Here is a 25,939-nt window from a genome sequence, read left to right as displayed (position 1 = left end):
GGAAGTAATATATGGCGTATCATGTCGCGTTTCAATCGGTTGGACTGGAGAATCTGGTGGCTAGTAGCGTATGCACAAAGTCGAAAATTAGATATGTATCAAAATTTGCCGCCATGAACTGTCATTTTCAGACAAATTTAGTTTTCAACTTTCTACGTACACTACTGTTAAGGCATCTTGCCTAAACCCCATATTCAGTCACAATCCAACGTAACGCGACCACATTTCGTCTTTTATCTTCTCAGCTGGTAATTTATAAATAAACATACCTTAAAATATAAACGACGATCGCATTCGTACGCACATATTCGCTACCAATGTTTTGCTGAAAGAGTACATAGCTATATGTGTTTATAGTTCTATAACGCAGTCATGACCCAACCAGTCTTCGGTCAAAAAACTGTAGGTCATGGTTACGCATTTTTAATGAGGTGAAGGCCGCTACGTAAATTCTTTTCTATTGTTCCATTCTTTTTTTTTTTGATAATGCCTGCTGTATTCTTTAAAATAATAATACCGGAGGGTGGATTTATTTTCTTCTAGGCCTGACAAAATATATTGTATGATAAATTGTATTAAGCGTGATACTATATCGTATTATTATAATACAAAACTAATTATTACACTCTTGATGATTGTATAGATAGAACTGTTTAATTTCTATTTGGATAATCTGGAGCAAGCTTAAAGCGAACAATAATTTAATCAGGAATTGGATATTTGTGTTCATGCAATTATTTGTAATAAATTTAAGTAAAAAGTATACATATATCCATCTAAATAAAAGAAAACCTATGCCTAGAAGTAAAACTACCTATGGCCATATATTTTAGGTATGCCTGAATCGACTTCCATTACCAACTTATTTCTTGATTGAATTCTTCCGTCTGTCTATTTAGGGTAAACTGTGACAATAAGAGACAATATTTAACATCTTTAGTAGTAATGACAGCACGGCCACTAATTTCCATACATAATTAATAATATTTGAACGATGTACGTGCATTTGTTTGCAAATAGACAAAAAAGTAACTATTTTTTGTGCTAATAACGTAGGCCTGAAAAAATCATATGAAACTAGGCCGGATTTCAATCGTACTTTTGTATAATCATTATGCAAAGTATTGCAGACAAACGAATAAATCAGAAAGAGAATAGCACAAAAATGATTCATGTTAATAAATAATTAATAAAAATAAATGTAACTGAAAGTTATTTTCCGCCTGAACGAATCAAGGGCGAACAATTATGGGCACACGCGAAATCGTTTCCACCGTCATTGAGCACTTACGTCAAAACGTCAATCATACGAGTCAGCCAAGCACGTGTCGGGCACGCGTTGCACAGAATATACACATAGAGTAAAGAAATTAAGAAATTTTGTTTAATTATTCAACGCTAGTAATAATGGACATGTAATGTTTTACAAACAAAGCGCTTAGAATCAATCAATCTCCTGATCAAAGAATGGTGTATCGCGACGGTTATACACTATTGTACTTAGAAAAGTAAGTAAAATGCTATATAATTCTACACGTATTTTACTTAGCTCCTGTGTATTTGTTATACACCAAAATATACTTAAATAGTTAAAACTGATGAATGAATATATTTTTTTAAAAACACAACTTAAATCATTTTGTAGTATGGATAAAACTTCAGGTATAATGAAATACTATGCTTGCTCATATATAAGACATATATTTAAATTTGATGTGCGTCCTGCGTTGATCGGGGTAATACATATGGTTTGATTAAAAAATATATATATACATATCATTAATTCGTTAATTATATTGTGTAAGATTTGGGAACCCTTTTAAGAAAACAAAACCTGTGTCAGGGTTCCCAGCTCTTCCAAAACAAACTTAATAGTAAAATCCATTATAAAATTATAAAAATACATAAAATTTAATTACATCTTTTTTTTTATTATTTTTTATTTTTTTCAACTGGGTGGGTTTTCAACTGGGTTCATTCACATGGAATGAGTGAGTGAATGAAATGTGTAACTACATATTTAGACAGACTTTTAAAGGTATTATGTATTTATATTGTAGATGGTGAGTGGGTAGATATTAAGCAGCCTATTTAATCTATTATAGATAAAGTTTGCCGGCATATTGCGTCTGGCGATAACATCCCTATTTTTTTTTTAGGAACGGCTTACTATACTGGAGGACATACAGATTCCTAACGGAAAATAATTGGTTGACATGATAAAGCTCTTCCGATGGGAATCTGTATGGCCGGAGTAGCCTATGATTACCAGTGGCGTAACAATAGGGTGGCAGGGCTGGCAAAATGCCACGGGCCCCCGATGCAAGGCCGTCTTGGCCTGACATTGTACCTGAGTATTTAATTTGAAAAGTATATTGTTTCCAAGTCTGACATGAAACTTGAACGTACATGGCTATCCTATTTTTTTATGCTTCAGAAGGCGTATTGTGAACCGTGTATTGGAAATCATTATAAAACAAAATATGAAATCGCGTTTCCGCCTAATGAATGAAATTGTCTATGTCTATGTATGCAGGTTTCCTCACGATCTTGTTCCTTCACCGAAAATTAGCGAATAGATGATGAATATATTGTGATATTATGTTCTGTGGATGAAACTGAAGTCTCCAAAACGCAATGGGCAGCGTGGGAACTATAGATACATTCCCTCTCGCCAATGAGAGGAGCCCTATGGATATTTGTGGGACATATACAACGTGTAAATGTAAACGATGAAAATCTCGATGTTTATTAAAATTAAACTGAGTACAACGTGACGATTTTTACTCATAGGGCAAAAGTATTTGCCACGGGCCCCAGATGGTAAAGTTTCGCCACTGATAATTACCTTTAAAAGAGCCCTATGGCTACATATCTTAATATCGCCTACATCTATAGTTTTTTTACTATACACTTGTATAATTTTTAAACAATTATGTTTTAAAACATCGCCTGTTGTTAACTGTTGTCCCAGTGGTTAAGAGCGCGACACTTAACTCTGAAATCACGTCATGCAACTGCGACTGTGCGCCGATAAATGTCCCTTTCTATGTGTTAACGAAAGGTAAAGAAAACATTTTACCACGAACGTCAGACCTAAGCCTATTTTTAAGATTACATATTTTATAGTGCTTACGACAAGATTGAGACCTAAGGAATAGATTTAAAATGTGGTAATTTTTTTCGAATAATCATACATAAAACTAACTTCTTAGACAAAAAGTTGTCTGCTTCAAAGAAAAATGACATCGAGACATTTAACAAAATCATCAAGGAACGTAAGAAGTGATTGTTCAAATTATCTTATTTTCCATGCATTATAAAATCGTTCAACTGCAATCGTTTCTTGGTTGGTTACCTTCTTACTTCATGTTTACTGGACCGGGACCGAATATATTTTTATTAGGTAATGTTTACTCATAATTAATTAACTTATGCCTTTTTCCAGACCTAGCCCGTCAATAGAGATTCTAAAATAATCGTGATGATAATGAATCAGTTTTGTTTTGCAAAAGATTTTTATTATCTATACCAATAATTTTGTAGCGCTCTATTCCCTACTTGGATTCATTGGCAACGACAACACTTAATTAATATTAGTTCACGTGCTTCTAAATTGTTCTATAAAAGTAAAAGTTAACTTTTATGAAATAAAGTAAATGGTGTTGATTATGAACTTGATGTTTATACCGTTTCATACCAGCTCCTCGCTACGTAATTTTTAGATTATTCGAAATTCGTAATGTCTTTTTATTAGCCATATTTTATAAAAATCTTTTCAACCCGAAACAGTTACATTATTATTGCCGAGAATCAGAGAATGATTAAACGAAACATTAAAACATCTTGGAGTACAAACGAGTTTCAGTCATGATATTGATTAAAATTACAGTTAGATATAAACTAGATAAGCGAGTTCTATGCTCTAAATTAATAATTCATTGGAAATTTAATATTCATATTTAGCCAGTCTATTTCTTATAATCATGCAAATAGTACGTTGTCACATTTGACAGTAGGCCTTGTTCAATTCTACTACCAAGATCGTGTGACACTAGAGTAAATAGTTCTACAGCCTTTTCTTGAAGGAACTTGGTAACAGAACCCAAACTACTCAAAATATTCTCAACAAGCCTCTCTTTTTCACCGGCAGACAATTGATTCTCATACAAATCTCTAGCTTGATCAAAATTATATGATGGATTTTCCACTATTTGTATCAATTTAGACTCTTCTATATACGGTACAGGTCCGTGGAACGAGTTAGGATAGTAATTAGGAATATCTCTCTCGTTGTCTTTAACCGGCGCTTCACCATCGCGATTGTACGTTAACGATCTAAACGGACAGTTTACACGGATTTTGTTAAAGTTTACCCCAAGTCTGTGATATTGTGCAGAACGATACGCCATTCTTCTTATTTCGAATATTTTATCAACGCCACCAAGAATTCCGGGTACTAAATTCGAAGGGTTCAACGCCAATTGCTCAACTTCGGCAAAGTAGTTCTTTGGGTTTTTGTTTAGTACCATCTTTCCTACAGGGTGTAGGGGATATTTCTCAATCGGAAGAACTCTTGTTACATCAAATACATCTGTTTCTGAATTCTTAACTTCGTCAAGAGTCAGTATCTGGAATGATAGAGTCCATGATGGATAATCACCTCCCTCGATAGCTCTGTACAAGTCACGAATACTATAATCAGCATCTTCACTACTGATATTTCTTACTTGTTCTGCCGTTAAAAACTTTACCCCACCATCAGGTATAAAATGGAATCTAACGAAATAATATTCACCTTTGTCGTTTGCAAGCTGATACGTGTGTACAGAAAAACCTGGCATAAAACGATATCCGTCAGGGACGCCTTGGTCTCCAAATATTCGTAAGAATGTATGCACACTTTCAGGTCGAAGAGTGATGAAATCCCACTGCGCATTAGCGTCAAATAGATGAGTAGCTGGATTCCTTTTCATAGCGTGAGTGAACATTGCGAAGTCAACGGGATCTTTGAACGCAAACATTTCTGTATTTAACCCTACTAAATCAAAATTACCATCCTCTGAGTAGAATCTGACGCCAAAACCTCTCGCGCCTCGTAGAAGGTCGTTGCCTCCCCTTTCGGGGGCGATGGGTGAAAATCTGGCAACCATGGGTGTTGTCTTTCCTACCCCACTGAAAATCTTAGCTTTAGTTATATGTGACATATCATGAGTTACTTCAAAGTAGCCAAATGCTCCAGCTCCCTTTGCATGAACGAATCGTTCCGGGATAGGTTCCCGAATGCTATGTGTTATAGAATCCAATAGATATTCGTTCAAAAGTAACCTAGTGTTCAATGTACTTGTTGTTTCACGTAAAGGAACCGGTACTCCATTACTGGTCGTCATAATGCCAATAGGTCCCTAGAAAAGAAATCTTATGTTCAACATAATAATACATTTCATTTTATGCGAATAGCTTATTTATTACACAGTATTTAAAAGCCAAGCCAAGTCACGAGCTTGGCTTGAAATGACCTTTTTTAAATACTCATATTTCGAACTATTAATAATACAGACTACAGATTAAATAAAAGTCGAAATTTGTTACGCGCTCTTTTTCATATAAAAACAGTTTCCACTGGAAATGTCATGTCATTAACTGTTTCATGTGTTAATGACTTTGTTTACTCTGTACCTATAAATGCGAAACAGGATATAAAATAAAAAGGATGCAAGACCGGTCACACATCAAAACTAGTTGGTTTGACAACATCTCAAAGGATTATTTTTGTTTGATTATTCCAAAACTGTATTATTATTTTGACAGTAAAGCCTAGCACTCCGATAGTAGTTAATTAATTAAGAAATAGTGGTACTACGATAACTCTGGTAAACTGAAATACTTAATTAAATATTTTGCAATCAACCCAAGACCTCAAATCATTTATTTTTATTTAGCTAAACTAGCGATACTTTTAATATAAGAACTGATAATTTAAATCTAAAAAATATTACCTTGGTTTTCCGTCGGAATACTTCAATCTGATTAGCAGGGTCATCGTCAAAAGCTACAACTAATATCGAAAAAAGTAAAACAATAAATCGATACATAATCGACTAAATTCATATAATGCTTGTCAAACACTGACTAAACCGATTGATATTTGAACTGCTGTAATTAACTAATTACGTGTACTTGATGTAATGCTGCAATCGATTAGAAATTAGTATTTATAAATACATTATTTCCTAACTACCGTGTAAAAAGAAAACAGTTTAAATGAATTAAGTAAGTCTAGCAATTCAATTTAATTCTATAAAAAATATTCTACGTGCAAAAACGCTATTTGCATAGTTCGTGGTGTAAAAAATACACAGGCACTCAACGTAATTAAGTAGTTTTAAATAAATTAAATATATCGCTTTTAAACATTAAAAATGAATTAATTACAAATAACGATTCTTTGCATATCAATTGCCGGGTCTTTTATTTGTATACAACGTATTTTATTACAAATATTTTAGTTATTTAATGCAATGAGTATAGTTGTTTTGTATCAGTTCCAAAATTCAAGTGATTGCTGTTGCTTTTAATTTTGAGTTTATTGACCCAAGAGACCCAATGCTTGTGTTTTCAACCAAAATTTTATCCATTAGTAACTTGAAATGCCTTTGCTTAAGTATAAGTGTCCAAATTAGTTTAGAGACACAAAACCCATAGGTATATAACAAAAATTAAATGATTGAAAATATGTATATAATTAAAAATATATTAACTACCTATATCACCGTAATACATGCATAGGTAAAGAGAAATGATATATAGCCATGCACACATTTTAACATATTCTTAAATCATTAAAGATAATTTTATAATTAGATACACTCAATGAAATATATTAAAATTAAATATTCGTTAATTTTATAAATCTATATCTATTACTTGGGATGCGTAAGCATTAAAAGTTATGCAAAAATCAAAAAATTTATATTTGATCCGACTGACAAATACATTTTATCTTTTACCATTTAAATGTTATCAATTTCGTCAATAATGAATTATTTGCTAAGGTATTTTTATAAACATGATAATAATGAGGGCTACCCCCCTATGCCATCCCCAACCTCCGGAACACGATGGTTATGGAGATATTCATGGTTAAAGTTTTGAGGTTAGAATTGTAACGATTCAGAAACCGTGGCCCAAATTCGATGATACTGATTATGTAGGTACTCTGTACCTTGATTGGAACACCTCCAAATGATTTTTGCTGTCAGAGTTGCGTCAAAGTATAAAAAAAATTATATAAAATTTTGTGTAATGTATTCAAATTCGTAAACAAATCGTACATCTTCTACTTTTTATTGGTTATTAGAGATGTAACATTCTGCATAAAAATCGGTTTTTTAATAAATCGATTATTTTTAGTCTGAAAAAACGTATTTTTTATATTTACCGATTATTTCCTAATTTAAAGTTTTAGAATAATAACCCCCAACCACTTTCACGCGCCAGAAACAGTTATTGAAAAAATATGAATATACTAACCTAACCTAACCGAACAATAGATAATAATTGGTTTTTAGACTGCTCCGGCGCTACGGGAAATGCAGCCCCTCCACCCTTGCGTACCAAAGCACAGGCATTTTATTCAGGCCTCCAGCCGGTGAGGGCCTCTTCCTGCGCGCCTCCGAGCTTTTATATACACTCTAGGGGTAGGGCAGAGGGCCACGTGGATAGTGGGGTACTCTGATTCGGTTTAGGGTACTTTTTGGATTTAAATAAGTAAGTAAAAACTTAAATGTAGTAAGAATTAGATAATACAGAAAGTTACTAACAATGAAATGAATTTATTATATTTTATATACATATTTAATCGCAGTTAGTAGTTCTTCGTATGCATCCAAATGATTTATCAAAATTCTTCAAAGAGTAGTATCGATACTTTCTAAATAATCGGAACCCATCAAACCTACCAACCAAATCAAATATATTTTGTAATGGCGTGTTATTTATTTGCAAAACTCTTTCTTTTAGTGAGTACTATCTACAGTAAAAATATGGGCTTTTAAATCGACGGTCCATATTGGAAAGTTTAGCCCTTTTATAGGCAGAGGCACGTAAGTCTAGCGCTAGGCGATACGTGGAGGAGATTGCTGCGCATGTATACTGTCGCGTACGGAATACATTATATACCACTTTGATTAATGATTACCTAAATAACGATATTAAGCTGAACGAAATGTGAAGGATAGCTGCCGCGCATGATTATTGTCGCGCATGTACGTAATATTACCTATCTATAACATATAATGAGACAGTAAAAATGTGTCTGTACATAGAACGTATTTCCAAAAAAGACCTAAGATATTTTAACAAGTTTATGGGGTGTAGAAAAATAAAAACATTATCTTTTAATTTGTAATCTTTTATTAATCTGAATCAGAGAATGGTATCACGCCTTCAATGGTCTCGCGACAAGGCCTTTTGCTTACTGAGGGCCCGGGCTCAGGACTGCTTCGTTCATCGGCACTAGCGTCATCTTCATTGCTATCCTCGGAACTATCTCCATCGACATGAATAATGAATTGTTCTGTTACCAAATCCACTACATGATCACTCTTTGCATATTGCTCTTCTATATCCTTCACCTCTTTACACAACTTTTGCCAATCCCATGTACCCATTAGTAACACCTTTTCTTGTATTAGGTCTATATATTTACTGACACTCCATTTTATATTTTTGCTGCCTACCTATTGTTTAATATCCGATCATGCCATTTCAATCGGATTTAGGTCGGGTTGGTATGGTGGTAGTCTCAGTACCTGATGACCTCGTTCAGATTCGATCAATCGAAAATGTTTTAAATTTATTTTGTTGATCTTTATTAAATTGTATAACTGAGGTTTCAAATGTGTTTCCTCGTACTGTATACCTTTTTCAGTGAGCCAGGCCTGCATGTCAGCTTTTTTAGAATTAGACTTTGGTGCGCGATCCCACTGCTTATTATGATAGGACGCGTTGTCGACTACCACGACGGAACTGGGTTGTAGGTTGGGCATTAATTGGGTTTGGAGCCATTTTTCGTAGTTTTCAAAATTCATATTGTCGTGGTAGTTCCCTGATTTGGTACCAGCTTTAAAAGTCAGCAACGCATTAGGTATAAACCCAGTATCAGACCCTGCGTGGACAATGACAACTCGCTATCCTTTCGAAATAGGTTTTTTAAGCCCCTTAGTAGTACCATCGGTCCAGGCTTTTGAAGAAGAGTGCGATGAATCTACGTAAGATTCGTCTGTATAAACAATAGGCCAAGAGGGACTTGGCGATATTGCTTTATTTTCCTTAAATATTCGATACGTTGCAAACGTATATTAGAAGTCTCAATCAGCACTTTCCGGTTGTTTTCGGTGTTTTTCCACCGAAATCCCAAACTCTTAACTATTCGCCGAAGACTTCGTTCTGAACTTTTGAAATTTATGTCATCTTCTAGCTGCTTTTTAAGCTTTCCGATGGTAGGAAGTACATTATTTGTCTTGTGAAAGTTATGAATGGTTCTCTTTATTACTTCTTGGTCGAAGTTATCGATATTTGTGACCGGTTTTGTTCTGGAACGTTTTTTGCCAGGTGTTCTGAACACTGTGATCAAATCAGAACTTTTGGCTTGATTGGAGATGTTTCTTACCGTTGACGTTTGACGTTTTTGTTGACTCTGCTGTCCTTTTTTGGATTTTACCTAATTCGCTGATTATACTATTAAATTTTATGTTTCCTGCCTTAATGATTTCGGCAGTTTGTTTTATCTGACTCAAATTTACAATGTTGCTGTCCGAATGACTGAACAAAGTATTTGTAGCTTCGTCAATGTCACTTTGGATTTGTTTCAAAGAATCAATTAATTCGTTAGATTCCCTTTTTAAAAAACAATTCACGTCATAAACCATTTTCCTGGCTTGTCTTTTCAAAACAGTATTTGTTCTAGGCATATTAACTTTAAAGTCACAAACAAACTTAAAAACAAATAACAAACATCAAAACACTAACAAATTCAACCGTAACAAAAAACAACAAAACGTAACACCAGTAACAATAATATTAATGACGCGACTGTACACGGGATGTGCGCGGGGCGTCTTATCGGTGCGGGGGACGGAATGCGACTGGAGAGCCAATCGACGCTACGCGAGCCCGCTCTTCATTCCGCTAGCCCCCCTCAGATACCTTATTTTTTACTTCTGCGCAATAACGGTCAGCGCTAGAGTTTCATGCCGCTACTTGTAATTATGGTTTAATTCCTTGTTTAAAACATTGTAGCCTGTACCATATAACAATACATATAGTCAAAGAATATCGTTCCACAGAATAACTATATAAGCGTAATTTTTGTCTGTAACGGTTACCCTGTCATATGTCATAAGTCATATTTATTGTTTAATTCTGACCGCTGTCAACTATTAAAATAATTCACATTTCACGCGTTCAAAACTTAATTCATAAATATTAATAGAGAACTACGTTTTGTAGCTATTAAAATGATAAATCTCTAAGTGGTAATAGATTTGTGTTTAATCAAAAATAAAACAAGTGAGCTTGGTTAATTACCAATCATGGCAAGGTCGCCGAAAGATGATCCGAGGTTCAGCGAATCTGCATGGAAATATCACGGTGACACCGGTGAAAATCATAATTTACCAGATATAAACCACACTATATCACCTACTACAAACGTTCTAAATGAAAGCCTATACACCAGTCCCAATTTTGGTACCGATGTATACAAGAATCAATACAACGTGCAGGCGCCCGATATTGCGCCTAATAAGGAGGAAAATGTTCCTTTCAACACAATGCCTAATGTCAATCGATATCAGAGACAGAATTACGGCAACGCAATGCTTAATTTAGGTAATGGACAACTGGTCAGAGTATTTTATGATGAAAACAATCAACAACTAATTTTTCCAATGTCAGGTCAATATGAACTCTTCAGTAATAATCAAGGGCTTTGTGATATGCCAGTACATCCTACCCAACCCCCACACATGTTTACACTTAATCAAGATTTCTCTAGGAGCCATAATTCTCATGCACCAACAGCTACTATACAAAATACAGTCTATAATCAAGATGTTAATGCTGCAGCTAATCAGCCCACTTCAAACTTTTTAAAGGAAGTGTTAGGCAATTGGGAACCAAATTCCAGTGGAACATATTCTCCATTTGGTCAAAATTATCCCTTGAATCACCCAGAGCCACCATTAACAATGATACCTAATCCTCAGATTTCTGAATTAAATGCTCAGCTAAAACAAGATCAATCTCCCAAGAGGAATGAAAATAGTCCTTTAGCTGATACAAGTACCAAAAAACGCATAGTAGCTGAAGTGAAACCTATGCGCCCCAGTTATTCTGATGTTCTTAGTAAAAACACCAAGAACACAAACTCGGAATTAAATAAAACTAAACTGCAAAACAACATAGATACAAAACTGAATAATAAACAGCAGAAACTAGACAAACCTGGTGGAAAAATACAAAATAATGATAAAAACAGAGGTGAAAAGAAACAAACTAGCACAGTTTCTTCTGGAAGTGACTCTGGAGACATCAATACTGATGATAATGAAAAATGTCAGAAACCTAATAAAAAATCCAAAAATAGACGTAACAACATGTCTCGTAAATGGTCTTCTCTTGATGATGTAACAAATGAAGAAAAACATTCTCCAAATCAAGAAAATGAGAGTCAGTTTGTCTTCATCAAAACTCATGAAAAGCCAAAGAAAGAGAAAAAAATTGAAAAGCCAAAAGCCTCTGAAACTGTTGATGATATTAAGCAGGACGAAGAAGAGTCACAGTTTGTGCTACAAGATGGTCAAAGTGATGGAAAATCTAAGAAGAAGAGAGAACCGCGAGGTTACCACAAACCTATCAAGCCTGTAAAGGACAAAAAGTCTCCAACACAAACTAAAGTAAGGCGTAATAAGCCTTGGTACCTGGGGCTAGCTCAAAGCTACCTGGAACACTGGGGAGGTGCAACATGGAAAGCACTTGTCTGGTTGCTTTATTTATTATCTGATGTATGTCATATGAGTCTTCACCTTTCATTTGACTTGTAAGTTGACAAAAATTCAATTTTAACCTTGAAATTAGCATAAGTTTTCATTGTGTTGTAAGTGAAAATTTAATTTGAGTCTCCAAAATCATTGCTTGTGTAAATATTTGTCCAACCAAACACAAAAATAGTTGTTTAACACATATATATATGGGAATACTTCTTCTATGTATCTTTATTCTTTTATATATAATCTTTCATCTGTATTTCCAGATGTACATCAGTATTTACGCAATCATATGTTAGCTGTCAAGCAGTTTGGAGTCGCAGCAAGGAGTGGCTTTCAAAACTGCAGGACAATAAGTATCTCATGTATATTGACAGAAAATTTGGACATACCAGATTTGGTTTTTGGAGGAAACTGAAGTGGTTTAAAAAAGGTAAATATATTTTATTTTTAGTATTGTCTCATTCTAAAAAGCAAGCATTTAATTGTATCTAATGTTAATCAACCTCCAAAACTTGAGGAGAAGGTTTACAAAAAATATTTTTGAAAAATGTAACATTTATTTATAACCTAAACCACAATAATTCCAAAGGATATCCCAGAACAAGTCTATTAGTAAAATGTTCTATTTATCTTAATAACCTGTAAAACAAATGTAGGCATGTGTCTGCAATAGTCTATGTTGTCTATTATATATGTTATTATGTAATCTTAATTGAAGGTAAATTAATTAATCTATATTATGTTTTTCTTGTTTCTTTAAAGTTCCAATAATATTTTTATATAATTAGGAGTATGAGAATTTATCAGCTATTTAATATAACAATAATTTATTAAGTTATAAAACAAAGTCTTATCTTATCAATGTTACTAATGGGTGTACCGATAAAACATCTTAAATGATGTCGCTATAAATAATAGATATGAGTTATATTATGTTAATAAATATTTGTCTGTGGTTCAAGTAATTCTACAATTTAAAAAAATGTGTTTCACTTATTTCCATAAATTCAAAATCTCATATTCTCTATACTTATTCATGAAATATATTATTAATATATAATAAATATAAAATGTTGTACTTCATGGAAAACAAATAGAAGTATATATATAAATACAAAGGTAAAATACACAAAAAAATAATGTTACTGTACAAGAGACATACAGAGACAGACAACACATTGATAGGTCAAATTCAGTTTTATTTATATATTTATGTTTGCCACATTATACATAATACTTTATCTATGGTATAAAATATATGATAATTTTGGTAAACATACACATTACACAAAATTACAAGCAAAACAGCGGATTAGGTACGAGATAGGCATTTAACAAAGCTTTCTTTACAATTGATGAACCTACTACCAAATATATCCAGCACCGGATAAGAACTGTCTAATCCGTTATAATTCGAAAGAGAGTTGCCTGAACTTCAAGGTTGGTTTTTGAAGGCGAAATTTTTGTGTGTAAGTATTATTTGTGTGTCTACAGGATGTTGTTCTATGTTGGCTATATATAGCCATATATATCATTGATGTATTATAATTTTCGTTAATCAGCTGTAAAGGTATTTGTATTTATAAGTATTATATTTTGAATTATTCAATCTTTACTATTACAGAGAGAGAAATGGAGAGCGACAATGAGTCAAACAAACTGAACTCCAATATACCACTACCATCGACTGGTGAAGAAGCTATGAAGCGGCTACTGGCTTGTCAAGGGAAAGATCCATATAGGTAAATGTGTATGAATACATATATTAGGTCCTACTGGCCACTTTGACGTCAAATAGCACCTCTTTGGTTAGAAATTCCAAATTGAACTTTTTTCAGCTATTTTTTTTTATATTATGGCAATAGTTTTGACTTTATGCCAGTTTCAAGTAAACGGTTGGGAAACTACATGCGAGAAAAAATCAACGAAGACATCAAATTTCAGCTATTTACTCGTATATTTGTTTTTCAAAATGTTGATATGATTCATTCCATTTTTCCCGTTTTATTTTTTTTAATCTCCGCGTCACTATATTTATAAATTGGAAAAAGTACGAGTTCCACCGTAGAACTAGTACTGCAGAAACGCGGATTAATGATGAGTATGGCGGCGGTGTTGAAAGAAAAACCTGGCTTCTTATTAAATATTAGATTGGTTTTAAATGCAAATAGTTGTGTATATTAAAATCTGTACAATTTGTATGTAATCGATGAATTCTATAATATAAACACAACAAAAAACATTTTTAAGCGATCTTCGTTTCGTCTTAATATGATTTTTTTAGTTAGCCACCATTTTAGTAGCTACATACCTACATATGAAACAATTTGCTATACTACCCCATACATTTCAATTCCTATTATTTTCCTCTAGTATCCTAACTTTTGTATTGCAATGCATATCGCCGCGCGGATGGCCAGGACCTAAGCACCATTTGAATCTGTTTTTGACATTGTCCACTTGACACATGAAACTCTCTACAACTTGGTGTCCATTTTTTTCCAACTCAAACTGAAAGTGTGTTTCCTTCAGCTATATACCTTATAGGTATATAAGGTATTTGAACTTCTCAGTATCAATTTATTCGTTTTTCCAGCATTTTAGGTGTAAGCGAGACGTGTACAGATGAAGAGATCAAACGTTATTACCGTCGACAAGCATTTCTCGTGCATCCAGACAAGAATCAGCAACCAGGCGCCGAAGAGGCGTTCAAAATATTACAACATGCCTTCGATCTTATAGGTGAACCGGTAAGAATATACATTAATTAATGGCAATCTCTCTTACCATATCTTAGATTTCTTTCTTAGATCACAACCTTCCTATAGATTTTTTAACTGTTTTCCGGCAACTGAATTCACGCTTCGGTTAGCGGTTAAAAAATTATCCTATTAAGAGAATAAACGAGCTTTGTAAAGCTGTACAACGTCAATAGTAGTAATGGTCCTTCGAGCCGGATAGAATTAATATGTAATTATTTGTTAAAAGTTTTATTTAAAAGTATTGTTAATAAGAACGCAATCCTAAGTTTGGAAGTGATAACTTCTTATGGGAGGGTAAATCGCTTCGTTAGATAACGTAACGGCACCAGTCCGTCTTGTTTCCCATTCTTTCACGCATACGGCAGCTGTAGACAGGCTCTTCCTCTCTCAATCTAACCTGCAGCGCTAGTTGTATTTCGGACAGACTCTTTCCCCTCTCTCTACTCAGTGTTTATTGTGTGTTTGACATTTACTGTTGGCGGTGACCATATAACCTCAAAATATCACCGTTTTTGCAAGTGATTATAAAAAATATGATGAATGAAGCAAAAGATGATCCTCGGAACATTACAGTTATAGTTCAACTTAGATTAGTTTAAGTTATCACTTCTGTCAGGCGTCCCGAAACCCTAACATTTTTGTGTGAGTTCCGGGAATGTTGTCCTAGTCAAACTTAAAAAGCGTACATAGGTTGACATAATTTGAAATTATAATATAAAAAGGAGCGTCGAGAAGAGTACGAGCGCAAGGCGCGTGAGTCCCGTCACGTGGAAGCGGCCTGGAGCGAGTTCAGCGAGCTGCTGGCACAGCTGCATCGCAAGATGGAGTTTGCCGCTAACACGATACGGTATAAACACATATACACACATACGTATATTTACTGAACTATAGAAAATATCAAAAATACTTAATTGTATCCCGGTTTTGATAATAAAACAAACTCTATATAATATTTCATCCTCGGACGTTGAGGCAGAATACGAATTACCATCCGTATCACCTCAACGTCAGTCATTCCACAACTGAGCGTTTCTTAAATCAGTTTTCGCCGCTCACCACCACTGTGTGGGACCTGCGCACTGAAGTGTTTTAGAACCGATTCTAGGGTCCTTCAAGACAGGGGCGTACCAGCTCTTAAAAGGCCGGCAACGCACTTGCGAGCCTTCTGGCAATATGAGTGTCCATGGGCGGTAACATCAGGTGGGCGTTTGTCCCGGTACATTGTTAAAATAATTGTTAGATCACGTGCATGCCTTAAGATGCTTTAAACAATAGTTAGTTGATTTATGAAACATTTTAAGATGCACCAACTGCGGTCGCCGCCATAAACGCGTTGCCACGGACCGGCCTTGTTACGCGGCGCGATACTGCTCACAGTGCAAGATTCGACACTCGGCTAAAGAAGTAAGTGCAGCCTACCGTAATCACTAATCTGTGTATTTGATCTCATTTAAAAAGTTTTTTTTTTAACAGTACGTTATTCAAGTTTAATGAGCACATTTTTAAAACTAACGTAACGTAAATCAATACAATTTAAAAATTTAGTATAAAGTATTCACGATTTAAAAATCATGCGTAATTTATCACGATACATGTCTCAATATATATTGGATCAACTGGTCGTCACTTTCAATAGATATTGACTTCAATATCGTCAGTAGTCAGAAGATCATTCTTCGGAGTGGACGTGTTTCGTAATAATTAACGTATTAGGCCTGTATTGCCATAATACACGCCAATATTTAACGTATTAGGCCTGTATTGCCATAATACACGCCAATATTTAACGTATTAGGCCTGTATTGCCATAATACACGCCAATATTTAACGTATTAGGCCTGTATTGCCATAATACACGCCAATATTTAACGTATTAGGCCTGTATTGCCATAATACACGCCAATATTTAACGTATTAGGCCTGTATTGCCATAATACACGCCAATAATTAACGTATTAGGCCTGTATTGCCATAATACACGCCAATAATTAACGTATTAGGCCTGTATTGCCATAATACACGCCAATAATTAACGTATTAGGCCTGTATTGCCATAATACACGCCAATAATTAACGTATTAGGCCTGTATTGCCATAATACACGCCAATAATTAACGTATTAGGCCTGTATTGCCATAATACACGCCAATAATTAACGTATTAGGCCTGTATTGCCACGGCAAACGTTAACTTACCTTAATGCTATATTAAGGTAAGTTCATTAAAACAATAAATTTGCGTTACTCTGTACTGTTACAAAAATACTTTACTTTGTAAAAACAGTGATCCAATATGTGATTTTGATTTCCAAATTCCGTATGCATACAGTAGTGTGTAGTGTCAACAGATATTTTTATTTATTTTATTTATTAACACTTCGTTACACTACAATAAAAAAAATTAATCAAAAGGAGGACAACTGGCGGCCTTATGGCTTTCGAGCGATCTCTTCAACCACACAAGATATTGATGGATCACAAAAAAATAGATTTTATGAAATTATTATTATAGAATATTTTGCCACGTTTACACATCAATAAATATCTATGAGATCTCAAAGATCACGATAATTGGACTACCTGACCCCTGCCCAATATCTAAAAAAATATTTTTTTTAATTACGATTTTTGTTTTAAATAAATATCTGACAACCAAGTATACTAACGTAAAGACCGCTATAATTGAAGAAAAGTGCTTGCAACATTTTAATTTTTGTGTAGGGCGACATCTGGGCTGAGTCGAGTATGTGGGGCTTGCTGGTGATGTACTACGCGTGTATGGATGGAGCCGTTTATCAGATCACGCAATGGGCCACTTGCCAGGTACACTGTTTAAACGTCATCCACATTCATTTGTTTTTTTCATTAAAGAGCCGAGAACAACACTGACGAGGCACAATAATTTTAAAACATGAAGATATATATTCGTGTGTATAGAGATTGATATACAATATATGCTTTGTTAGAAGATAGACAGTGATAGCATTTAGTACCGGCTATATGACGTAGACTAAAGGACTATATAATATCTATTAACTAAGACAGAAGTAACGTGAGATTTTAAGGTCGCAGTGCGAACTTACCTTTTTTATGTTTACAACACTGTTACGTCATTATAGTTCAACAGCAATATTGATTAATATTGTACATAAAAGTCTATATAATTTTTGTTAATAATTGTAACAAATAAAAACTATATTTGTATACTACCCTCATTTATCAGCATATTTTGTGTCTACCCCAATATATATTAATTACGTATGGGTTTTTAATTCTCATTCAGCTTTGATATTTTTCCATTATATAATTTTATATAGGAATAATCCTTCAGCCCGTCGCTTAACCGCTAACACAGCTCCATAAGGGAATCTTGTAGTGAGAATAAAATATTTTACAGAAAAAAAACCTAAAACAGTTGCGCGCTGATTGTCACATCGTACAATATCGTATTGTGCTCGGGAACAAGGCGCCTGCTGCTCATCCTGCGAGTAAAACTGGGTAAGTATTTGTTAAGTACAGTGGCGTAAAGGACCCTCTATCCCGCGCAGAAAAATAAACATTTCATATTTATAGACGCGTATGGCAATCAGCCATTAATATTTACTACAGAAACGTCCAGAAATGAAGGGACTTCAAACTTAGTTTTTTTTTATAAAGTGGCGCTACATGTCTGGCCCTCGGATTTCTGAATCTGCTTCATGATCATTTGTGCTCAGCAAGACACAAGCAAAGCTTGGTGTGCTCAGCAAGGCGAGACGGTACTTCACTCCAGGCCACCGCTACCGCCACCGGCCCCACATGGAATACTGTTCTCACCTCTGGGCGGAAGCTCCCCAGTACCAGCTCCTTCCACTTGACCGTATTCAATGATTTTGAATTTCGAATTCGAATCGTCGACGAACAATCCCTTTCCGTGCGGCTTGATCCCTTGGCGTTGCGTAGAGATGTTGGGTCTCTATGCATCTTCTACCGCATTTACCATGGGTAGTGTTCAGAAGAGTTGTTCGGTCTAATACCCGCAGCTGAGTTTCATTATCGGACGTCAAGGCAAAAGTACAAAATACCATCCGTATCACCTCGACGTCCGTCGTTCCACAACTGAGCGTTTTCTAAGGCAGTTTTTGCCGCGCACCACCACTATGTGGAACCAGCTGCCCACTGAAGAATTTCCCACAATTCGACTTAGATAGAGTCCTTCAAGAAAAGAGCGTACCAATTCTTGAAAGGCCGGCAACGCACTTGCGAGCCTTCTGGCAATGTGAGTGTCCATGGGCGGCGGTATCGCTTAACATCAGGTGAGCCTCTTGCCCGTTTGCCTGCTATTACGTAAAAATTAAAAAAAAAATCAATATATAAGGCAAGTACACAAAGAACACAGAAAATCCATTAATGCACAGGCATAGGGTCGCACGTTGAAGTCACTTGTTTTTATTTAAATAATTTACTTTCAGCCCGGAGCCAAACTTGGAAGAGTTTTTAAACAATTTGTACAATAAATCTGGTGTAATGACAAACACTGCCACCAAACAGCCTCCCGCCGAAACTGACGTCAAAAAGCGACGTAATAAAAAAGCTAAAGCTTAGTTAATAACCTAAAAACTCTATCAACCGTTGCCTTGAAAAATATTTCTATCGCAAAAACAAAGTAATTGACATTTCACAATTACAATTTATATTGAAAGTTTTTAAAAATATCGAATATTTTTCTTTATGTAATAATAATGAAGTTTTGACATTTTGTTACTCGTCATGTTAGTTGCTAGTTATCCTTTTGATTAACAATTAATTAACTTTAAAACTTTGTCTGAATTTTAATTCGAATTTTTTCAATCATCATTGCATAATAAATAAGTAATTTTGATTTATATACTTCATAAAACCGAAGACGTAATTTCTTTTAGTCGTATAAATCGTCCGTGTACTCTCATATTATGGCAAAGATTCTTGTGACACCTAATAGTACAACTTGGTTGCACCAATACATAGATAATAAATTTGTCTTATCCATAGATTATTTGACAGTGAGCTGTCACTTGTTTTTTGACAAATGCATGAACCGCGTAATGTATTCCTCTAATGTCCATAGTCATGTTAAATACTCATAAAAACATAATGTTGGTACATTAACATAAATAATTTGAATTTTGTCACTTAAGTTCATTTTCATGTGAAGCTTAGTACACCTGTAATTGTGGAATATTACACACATGTTCTGTGTATGGTTTAGTCGGTTAACTTGTGTCAAATTGTATTAAGTTTTATTTTCGCAAATTTGTTATGTATTTTTTATTGAATATTAGTATAAAAATCTCGGTTCATGTGTGTAGCGGACGTAGTTCGCACTGCCTTCAAAGAGATTATTAGGTTAGACAGCCAAAACCCATACTACATTGTGCGTAGTTTGCGCTTCATAAGTCAATAAACACTGAAATACAAATCTTTGTTTTATTTCCAAAGCATGTCATTTTATATAAGAGAAATTTTTTTATCCAACTCAACAGAAGTGAAGGTTTACCGTTTACAATATATACAATAAGACGATAGCTCACTCACCGAGCTTCCGTCATACCCTTGAGTGTGAAGTAAGGAACTTCACCGTCTCTCACCGGGCGGCTTTTCATTAGAACGTGTCGGGCCCTCCAAGGGGACTTTTTTGTAGGGAAAAGGTGAAATTCTAAGGCCGGTTTTAGAGTCTCGCTGGCAGATCAACGCGTAGCTATCAGCGCCATCTCGTTACAGTTTTATTCGGACTGTTGCGAAGTACCGACATGAATTTATGGAATGGAAAAAGAAACGAAGACTTCAAATTCATCCACTTATTGCTCAAAGACTACTAATAGGTGCATTATTCAATCATTTACGGGTAGACGAAACCAAGTTCTTTAACTGCTTTCGCATGTCATCAAGAAGTTTTGACTGAGTTGAGTTACTGGCAAAGTTACAGGATTAGGTACTACGTTATTTTCGCAACCGAACTTCTATCACACGCCCGGTATCAATATCGCGACTCATTTTTCGATTGTCTATACTCGTCGGCGCGTGCGTTTTACGTGAAACAGTAACGATAACTGACCAATAGAACTAATACTTCTAGCGTAGAAGATCAACAACTTCATAGTTTAAAAAAATGCTTTCAACACTCCAGTTAATGCCATTGGTACTATCGTATAGCAGGAGAATTTAAAATGCTACGCAAGTACAGAATTTTAAGGAATAATTTCACTTTTCATGTACACGTAATGAAACAAGTACATGGGTAACAATTTTATTAAAAATGTTTTGATATTATGCCGCATTTGTAGCATTTTACACTTCCTTTCCCTACCATGTTTTAGCAAAATACAACACAAAAGCGTCAATACAGCACAGTAAGTCTCTATCTTGTTAAAATGTTGATATCACATCGCAAAAAAAAAACAATTTTGCACTTAAGTCTCTTCGTAATTGATGATTATTCAGCACAATTAGTTCTTTTGCAGTCTTCCTCTCTTTTCAGCAAGAACTATTTACATTAATTCAAACACTGATCTTTTGTAAATGAATCGGGTGTTAGTAAAAAAACAGCAAAACGATTTTGAGATTTTCCCTCCATAACTTATTTTATACAGTGTTACTATTAAAGAAAAACCTGAAGTCCCTTAAAAAAAGTTTTTTTACATTTATTTATTTATTTATTGTATAAGTGTTCTTAATATAAAGGAAGTTGATGTGGTGGAAACACAAAATGTGCACAGTTTTTCTATCCACCAGGACGTCGAACATAATTAAATCATTAACACACATATGTATATATATACTAAGGCCAGTGACTTATAAACTGTAAATTTATAAATTAGATATGTACACCGTGTAGCTTTTTATTCTAATAAATCCAATAGATAACCATTATTATAATACAATAATGTCTATAGATACTGATGTTATTAAGATTAATAACAAGAGAAAAGTTTGCTAACGTTGAATAGTTTTACCTAACAATATGGTAGATAATTATTCAATCAGGTAATACTGATCTGGATATAGCTGATTGCTTCTTTCGTAGAGCGCTTTCTCATTTTCGCAGATAGCGCCATTGTTGGCATTGGCTTATATGAATGCTGACGGACTGTGAACTGATCTCGGTCGTACGGACGCGTATACCTCAGCGCTGAAACACTTCTATAGTCACTATACATATTGGTCTCTCAGCGTCAAAGTCAGTCTAAAACTAGCCTAAAGAATTCAGACAATGCCCTTATGGATGTCTATTAATATAGAAAAACACTTATATGTTGCTGTATACAGGGTGACAAAAGAAAAAAGTAATTATATATATATTTATTCCATCATATCACTTGCTTTACAATCTCGATCAGTAACAATACAATTCTCGTAATTCCACTTAGGAAACATTCGTTTGTAGAGGTTCAGCAGTACTGTGTCTTGAGATTTTAGTTGACCGTCAAACACACACTTCATATGTCCATGTGTACCTAAAACAGCAATTTTTATTAATTTAATAACTACTAGACAAAATTAAAATATATATATATATAGGTAATATTTACCTACTATATATATAATACTGTAATATACAATATTATGGCTAAGTTGGTAAATGAATACTTTGAGATCAAAGGTCCTGGGTTCGGTTTTAGAAAAAAACCATGTTCTGGTATCTTATTGACTAAAATATAATTTAAGTAATTTCTATAAATACAAAATAATGATCTTTAAAAATTAACAACAACAGAATATATCTTGGCCAAACGCCATAGACGCCATTATATTTAACCATGACTTTACTAAATGACATTTATAGTACATTTAAATAAGCCTATTATTGTTTACACTCACCTAAAGGTTCCTTTATATGTCCAGTTCTGCCATATTTAGTTCGAAGTTTGCAAGGTTTAAAGTATAATACATCTTCTCTGCTAAAGAACATGAATCTTATCACAGCTGATTTTGTGTGCACCTGCAATTTCATTTTTGATGATTTATTAAAAATATACTCTATCTATATTTATAAATAAAAAAAACATTTAACTCGTTGATTCTTATTTAAACTAACAATAGGTTCGACTAGATTCATAAGGTTTAATTTCCAGGTGGTCCTAACGTGGTAATAAAAAAAATTAATCATTAACAAATCTTTTAATATAGTTAAAGGTATAAAGACTGAGTTATAAAATGAAGAAATTACCTTATAAGGATGTCCTGAAAGTATAATCCTCTTAACAATTAATCTATCTGGGTTACACGAGAGCAGTACTCCGGATGCAACTAATTGCAAATTTGTGTTCCTTTTCTCCTGAAAGTTATTTTATATAGATTAATTAAATCCGCAATTGTAACTTTTATACACAAAAAAAACGTTTTTTTTTTTTAAATACGATAGAAGTTGTTAAAAACTATATAATAATGTCTAAAAAAATTAAATATGTGATTAAGATATTTATTATTAAAAATAATTATTACCTTAAAACATAGTACAGAAGAGGGACTAAATTGAATGGGAGCGTAAAATGTAGCTACGCATGTGGACGCCGGTTGAAAGAAACGTTCATACTGAAAAACAAATATATAACAATTCATGAAAAAATATATAATTCTGCTTTAGATATGTATTTTTTTCATTATTGGGACAAGAACAAGACAACCTTATTTAACTGGAAATATGTGAAGTAAGGATGTTGTACTCTTCATCTGATTAAAGGAAGACTAACTACTGACTGCCATAAGCCTTCAAAGCCTTTCTCAATTAAAGCACTATATACCAGAACTAAATTTTAAATGCGAGTTATTATTAGATGAAACCTAAAACTACCATTATGTATAAATTTTCAGTTTATTGTAGCGAAAGCTTACTTACCTTATGTTTACTTCCATTTGTATGCTGACTAAATATCGGGTTAACAATAAACCTCCTATAACCAACTTGGAAGATCAGTCTTTCCTTGCTCTGTATGGGTTCTTCACTTGCACCTGTTCTCTTTAAGACAACATTCATAACAGACATCTTGTTTTCATGAGGCAGTAATCCAAAAACTGATAAAGGTGTGTTAGGATTTGCAGACTTAAACACTTTCCATAAATCTTGTCTGACGTTTGTTACATGAATTGTTATATAAACGCCATACTGAAATTAAAGTTTTTTTTTATTTCTAACAATTACATAAATTCTATACAATAAATGTCTTTCAAAAACTTACCATATTTTCCAAACTATCTTCAAGTTCTTTGAAAACACGTTTTCTAGTTCGATCGTAATTTTCAAACTGAAATATACGCGCGTAATCAGCAGGTAAATTTTCTTTTGGATCCCAAGATGAGGTCCTAAAGGATTCCAGGCCTCTATATCTGTTAAATCTTTCCCTTGCTGGTAAATCTTGAGGAGTGTCTACTTCATCTGGAAACTGTTGATCTTCACGAGCTGCAGCTAATTTCTTTAACATCTCATGCTCCTCATGAGCATCTATAGTTTCATCATATTTTTCATCTGTAGGACCTATTACCGACTCTGTTACAGATTCAAAGTCATTTATTTCCTCATTGTCATGTTCAGAGTTTGATTCTTCACATGACATAAAATCATCATCATTTTCAGCATCTTCACTAACTTCAGAATCATCTTCATCTTCAGCATCAGACTCAACTATCCATGCTGCCTGGTAGTCAGACCAACCTTTTGGTACTTTTTTAACCCTTTTCTTTGTTTGCTTATTTGCTTCTTCTATTTCTTCTTCAGTGGGCCATGTCTGTTCTGCATCCATTGGATCAGGAATATTTTCAGATACAAGGGTCTCTTGTTTTGCAGGGTCAGCTGTTTGTAAAATTGTCACTTTAACAGTTTCAGAGTCCATAGAATTTGCTTTTGTGTCTTTAGCTATGTTGATAGGATGAGGATCATCATGACCATCAATTCTAGACATTTGGAAATCTCCTAATCCAGATATATGAACTAAACCATTTACATTTAAAGGCATTCCTCTGAGATAACCTGTTAATTTCAATGTGCCACTTTGACCATCTTCATCAGGAACATACTCAACTTCTTCTGCAAGCATATAGGGCCTTTTTTCTCGATGATGTATGACATTACGTTTCTGATTACCAATTCTACGCAGCAAGTTTAGACCATCTGAACTTTTATCTAACTGCATTACTTTTTCCTCGGGCAGCCATTTTGACACAAGTTTTTGTACATTTTGTTTTTCTGAGGTCCGTTTTTTTGGGTTTACTCCTTCAATATCCATGGCTACTACAACAGGTGTTGGCATGCCCTGAGCCATAGCTAAAGCCAAAGCTTTTTCTCCCCAGTCATCTATAGGTTCCAGAGCAGAACAGACAAATAACACAGTATCCACAATTTTCAATGAATCCAAAAGTGCAAAGTCATTTTCAATTTCAGGGGCAATAAATGAAAACCGTTGCTTAAAATTAGGTAAGCTGAAAATGTTTTTTGTTTAAATTATGAATTATTGAATGGACTGCAATCTGATCACAATAACATGAAATGTATTTATAAACAACAGGCTAGAAATACTTACCCAAGATGCATAATTCCATTTTGAACTTGTGTTACAATAGCACCTTCAGAACAAGTTTTTAATATAGCCAAAGCAGATTGTACATCAAGCTGCCTATTTAGAGGAACAACACACACCAAAAACGGTGGGTTTCTGGTACCACCAAGTGCACGTTTCTTAGCTAAAACGTCGTCCCGTTTGTTTTTACGAATTTGCTTAGCTTGATGTCGACGCTCGTCACGCTTAAGTTCATGGCGATTGCGACGTACATACTCCTTTAAATTGACTTTTCCTGTAAGTATATAGAGATAAATAAAGAAATTGTTTTTTCATTTAGGAAATATCGAATTAACGAAAATAACCTTTTACAGCTGCAGCAATACCACGCTTCGATCTGTGTTTTGATTTGTGGGTCTTATTGCTTTGTTTCAAATTCCCAGGGCGGTGAGCTTGCTGCATTATTGTAATCGTGTTGTAATTTATTTTAAAGTAAAACCTATAAAAACTTATAATAACAATACCACATTTTTCACATGGACAATAGTGCACAGATTAAATAGTCGTTATAGACGGAGACTCAAGTCAGTTTACTTACAGTAAATTGTAAAAGTATC

General features: G+C 34.2%; 3 protein-coding genes across 3 annotated transcripts; 1 reads left to right on the top strand and 2 right to left on the bottom strand.

Annotated features, from left to right (window-relative positions):
* Window positions 1-3,953: 3,953 nt before the first annotated feature.
* LOC123714437 (catalase-like) lies at window positions 3,954-8,672 on the bottom strand. The gene is made up of 2 exons (XM_045668677.1): window positions 8,586-8,672; window positions 3,954-5,405 (listed from the first exon to the last, which is right to left on the bottom strand). The coding sequence occupies exons 1-2, from the start codon at window positions 8,670-8,672 to the stop codon at window positions 3,972-3,974; spliced, it is 1,521 nt and encodes a 506-aa protein (XP_045524633.1). The 3' UTR covers window positions 3,954-3,971.
* Window positions 8,673-10,440: 1,768 nt separating this feature from the next.
* LOC123714282 (dnaJ homolog dnj-5) lies at window positions 10,441-20,245 on the top strand. Its single transcript, XM_045668491.1, has 9 exons — window positions 10,441-12,103; window positions 12,317-12,483; window positions 13,678-13,795; window positions 14,650-14,803; window positions 15,538-15,662; window positions 16,117-16,219; window positions 17,536-17,637; window positions 18,212-18,312; window positions 19,266-20,245. The coding sequence occupies exons 1-9, from the start codon at window positions 10,596-10,598 to the stop codon at window positions 19,396-19,398; spliced, it is 2,511 nt and encodes an 836-aa protein (XP_045524447.1). The 5' UTR covers window positions 10,441-10,595; the 3' UTR covers window positions 19,399-20,245.
* Window positions 20,246-22,116: 1,871 nt separating this feature from the next.
* Window positions 22,117-25,905, bottom strand: LOC123714468 (pre-rRNA-processing protein TSR1 homolog). Its single transcript, XM_045668723.1, has 8 exons — window positions 25,688-25,905; window positions 25,347-25,617; window positions 24,009-25,245; window positions 23,669-23,935; window positions 23,275-23,364; window positions 23,000-23,107; window positions 22,651-22,771; window positions 22,117-22,286 (listed from the first exon to the last, which is right to left on the bottom strand). Exons 1-8 carry the CDS (start codon window positions 25,782-25,784, stop codon window positions 22,132-22,134), a joined length of 2,346 nt encoding a protein of 781 aa, XP_045524679.1. The 5' UTR covers window positions 25,785-25,905; the 3' UTR covers window positions 22,117-22,131.
* Between the last annotated feature and the right edge of the window lie 34 nt (window positions 25,906-25,939).

This window comes from Pieris brassicae, chromosome 9, assembly GCF_905147105.1.
Source record: "Pieris brassicae chromosome 9, ilPieBrab1.1, whole genome shotgun sequence".
Lineage (NCBI taxonomy): Eukaryota > Metazoa > Arthropoda > Insecta > Lepidoptera > Pieridae > Pieris > Pieris brassicae.
The sequence above is the reverse complement of the archived record's forward strand: the minus strand, read 5'-3'. Positions and strand labels throughout refer to the sequence as shown.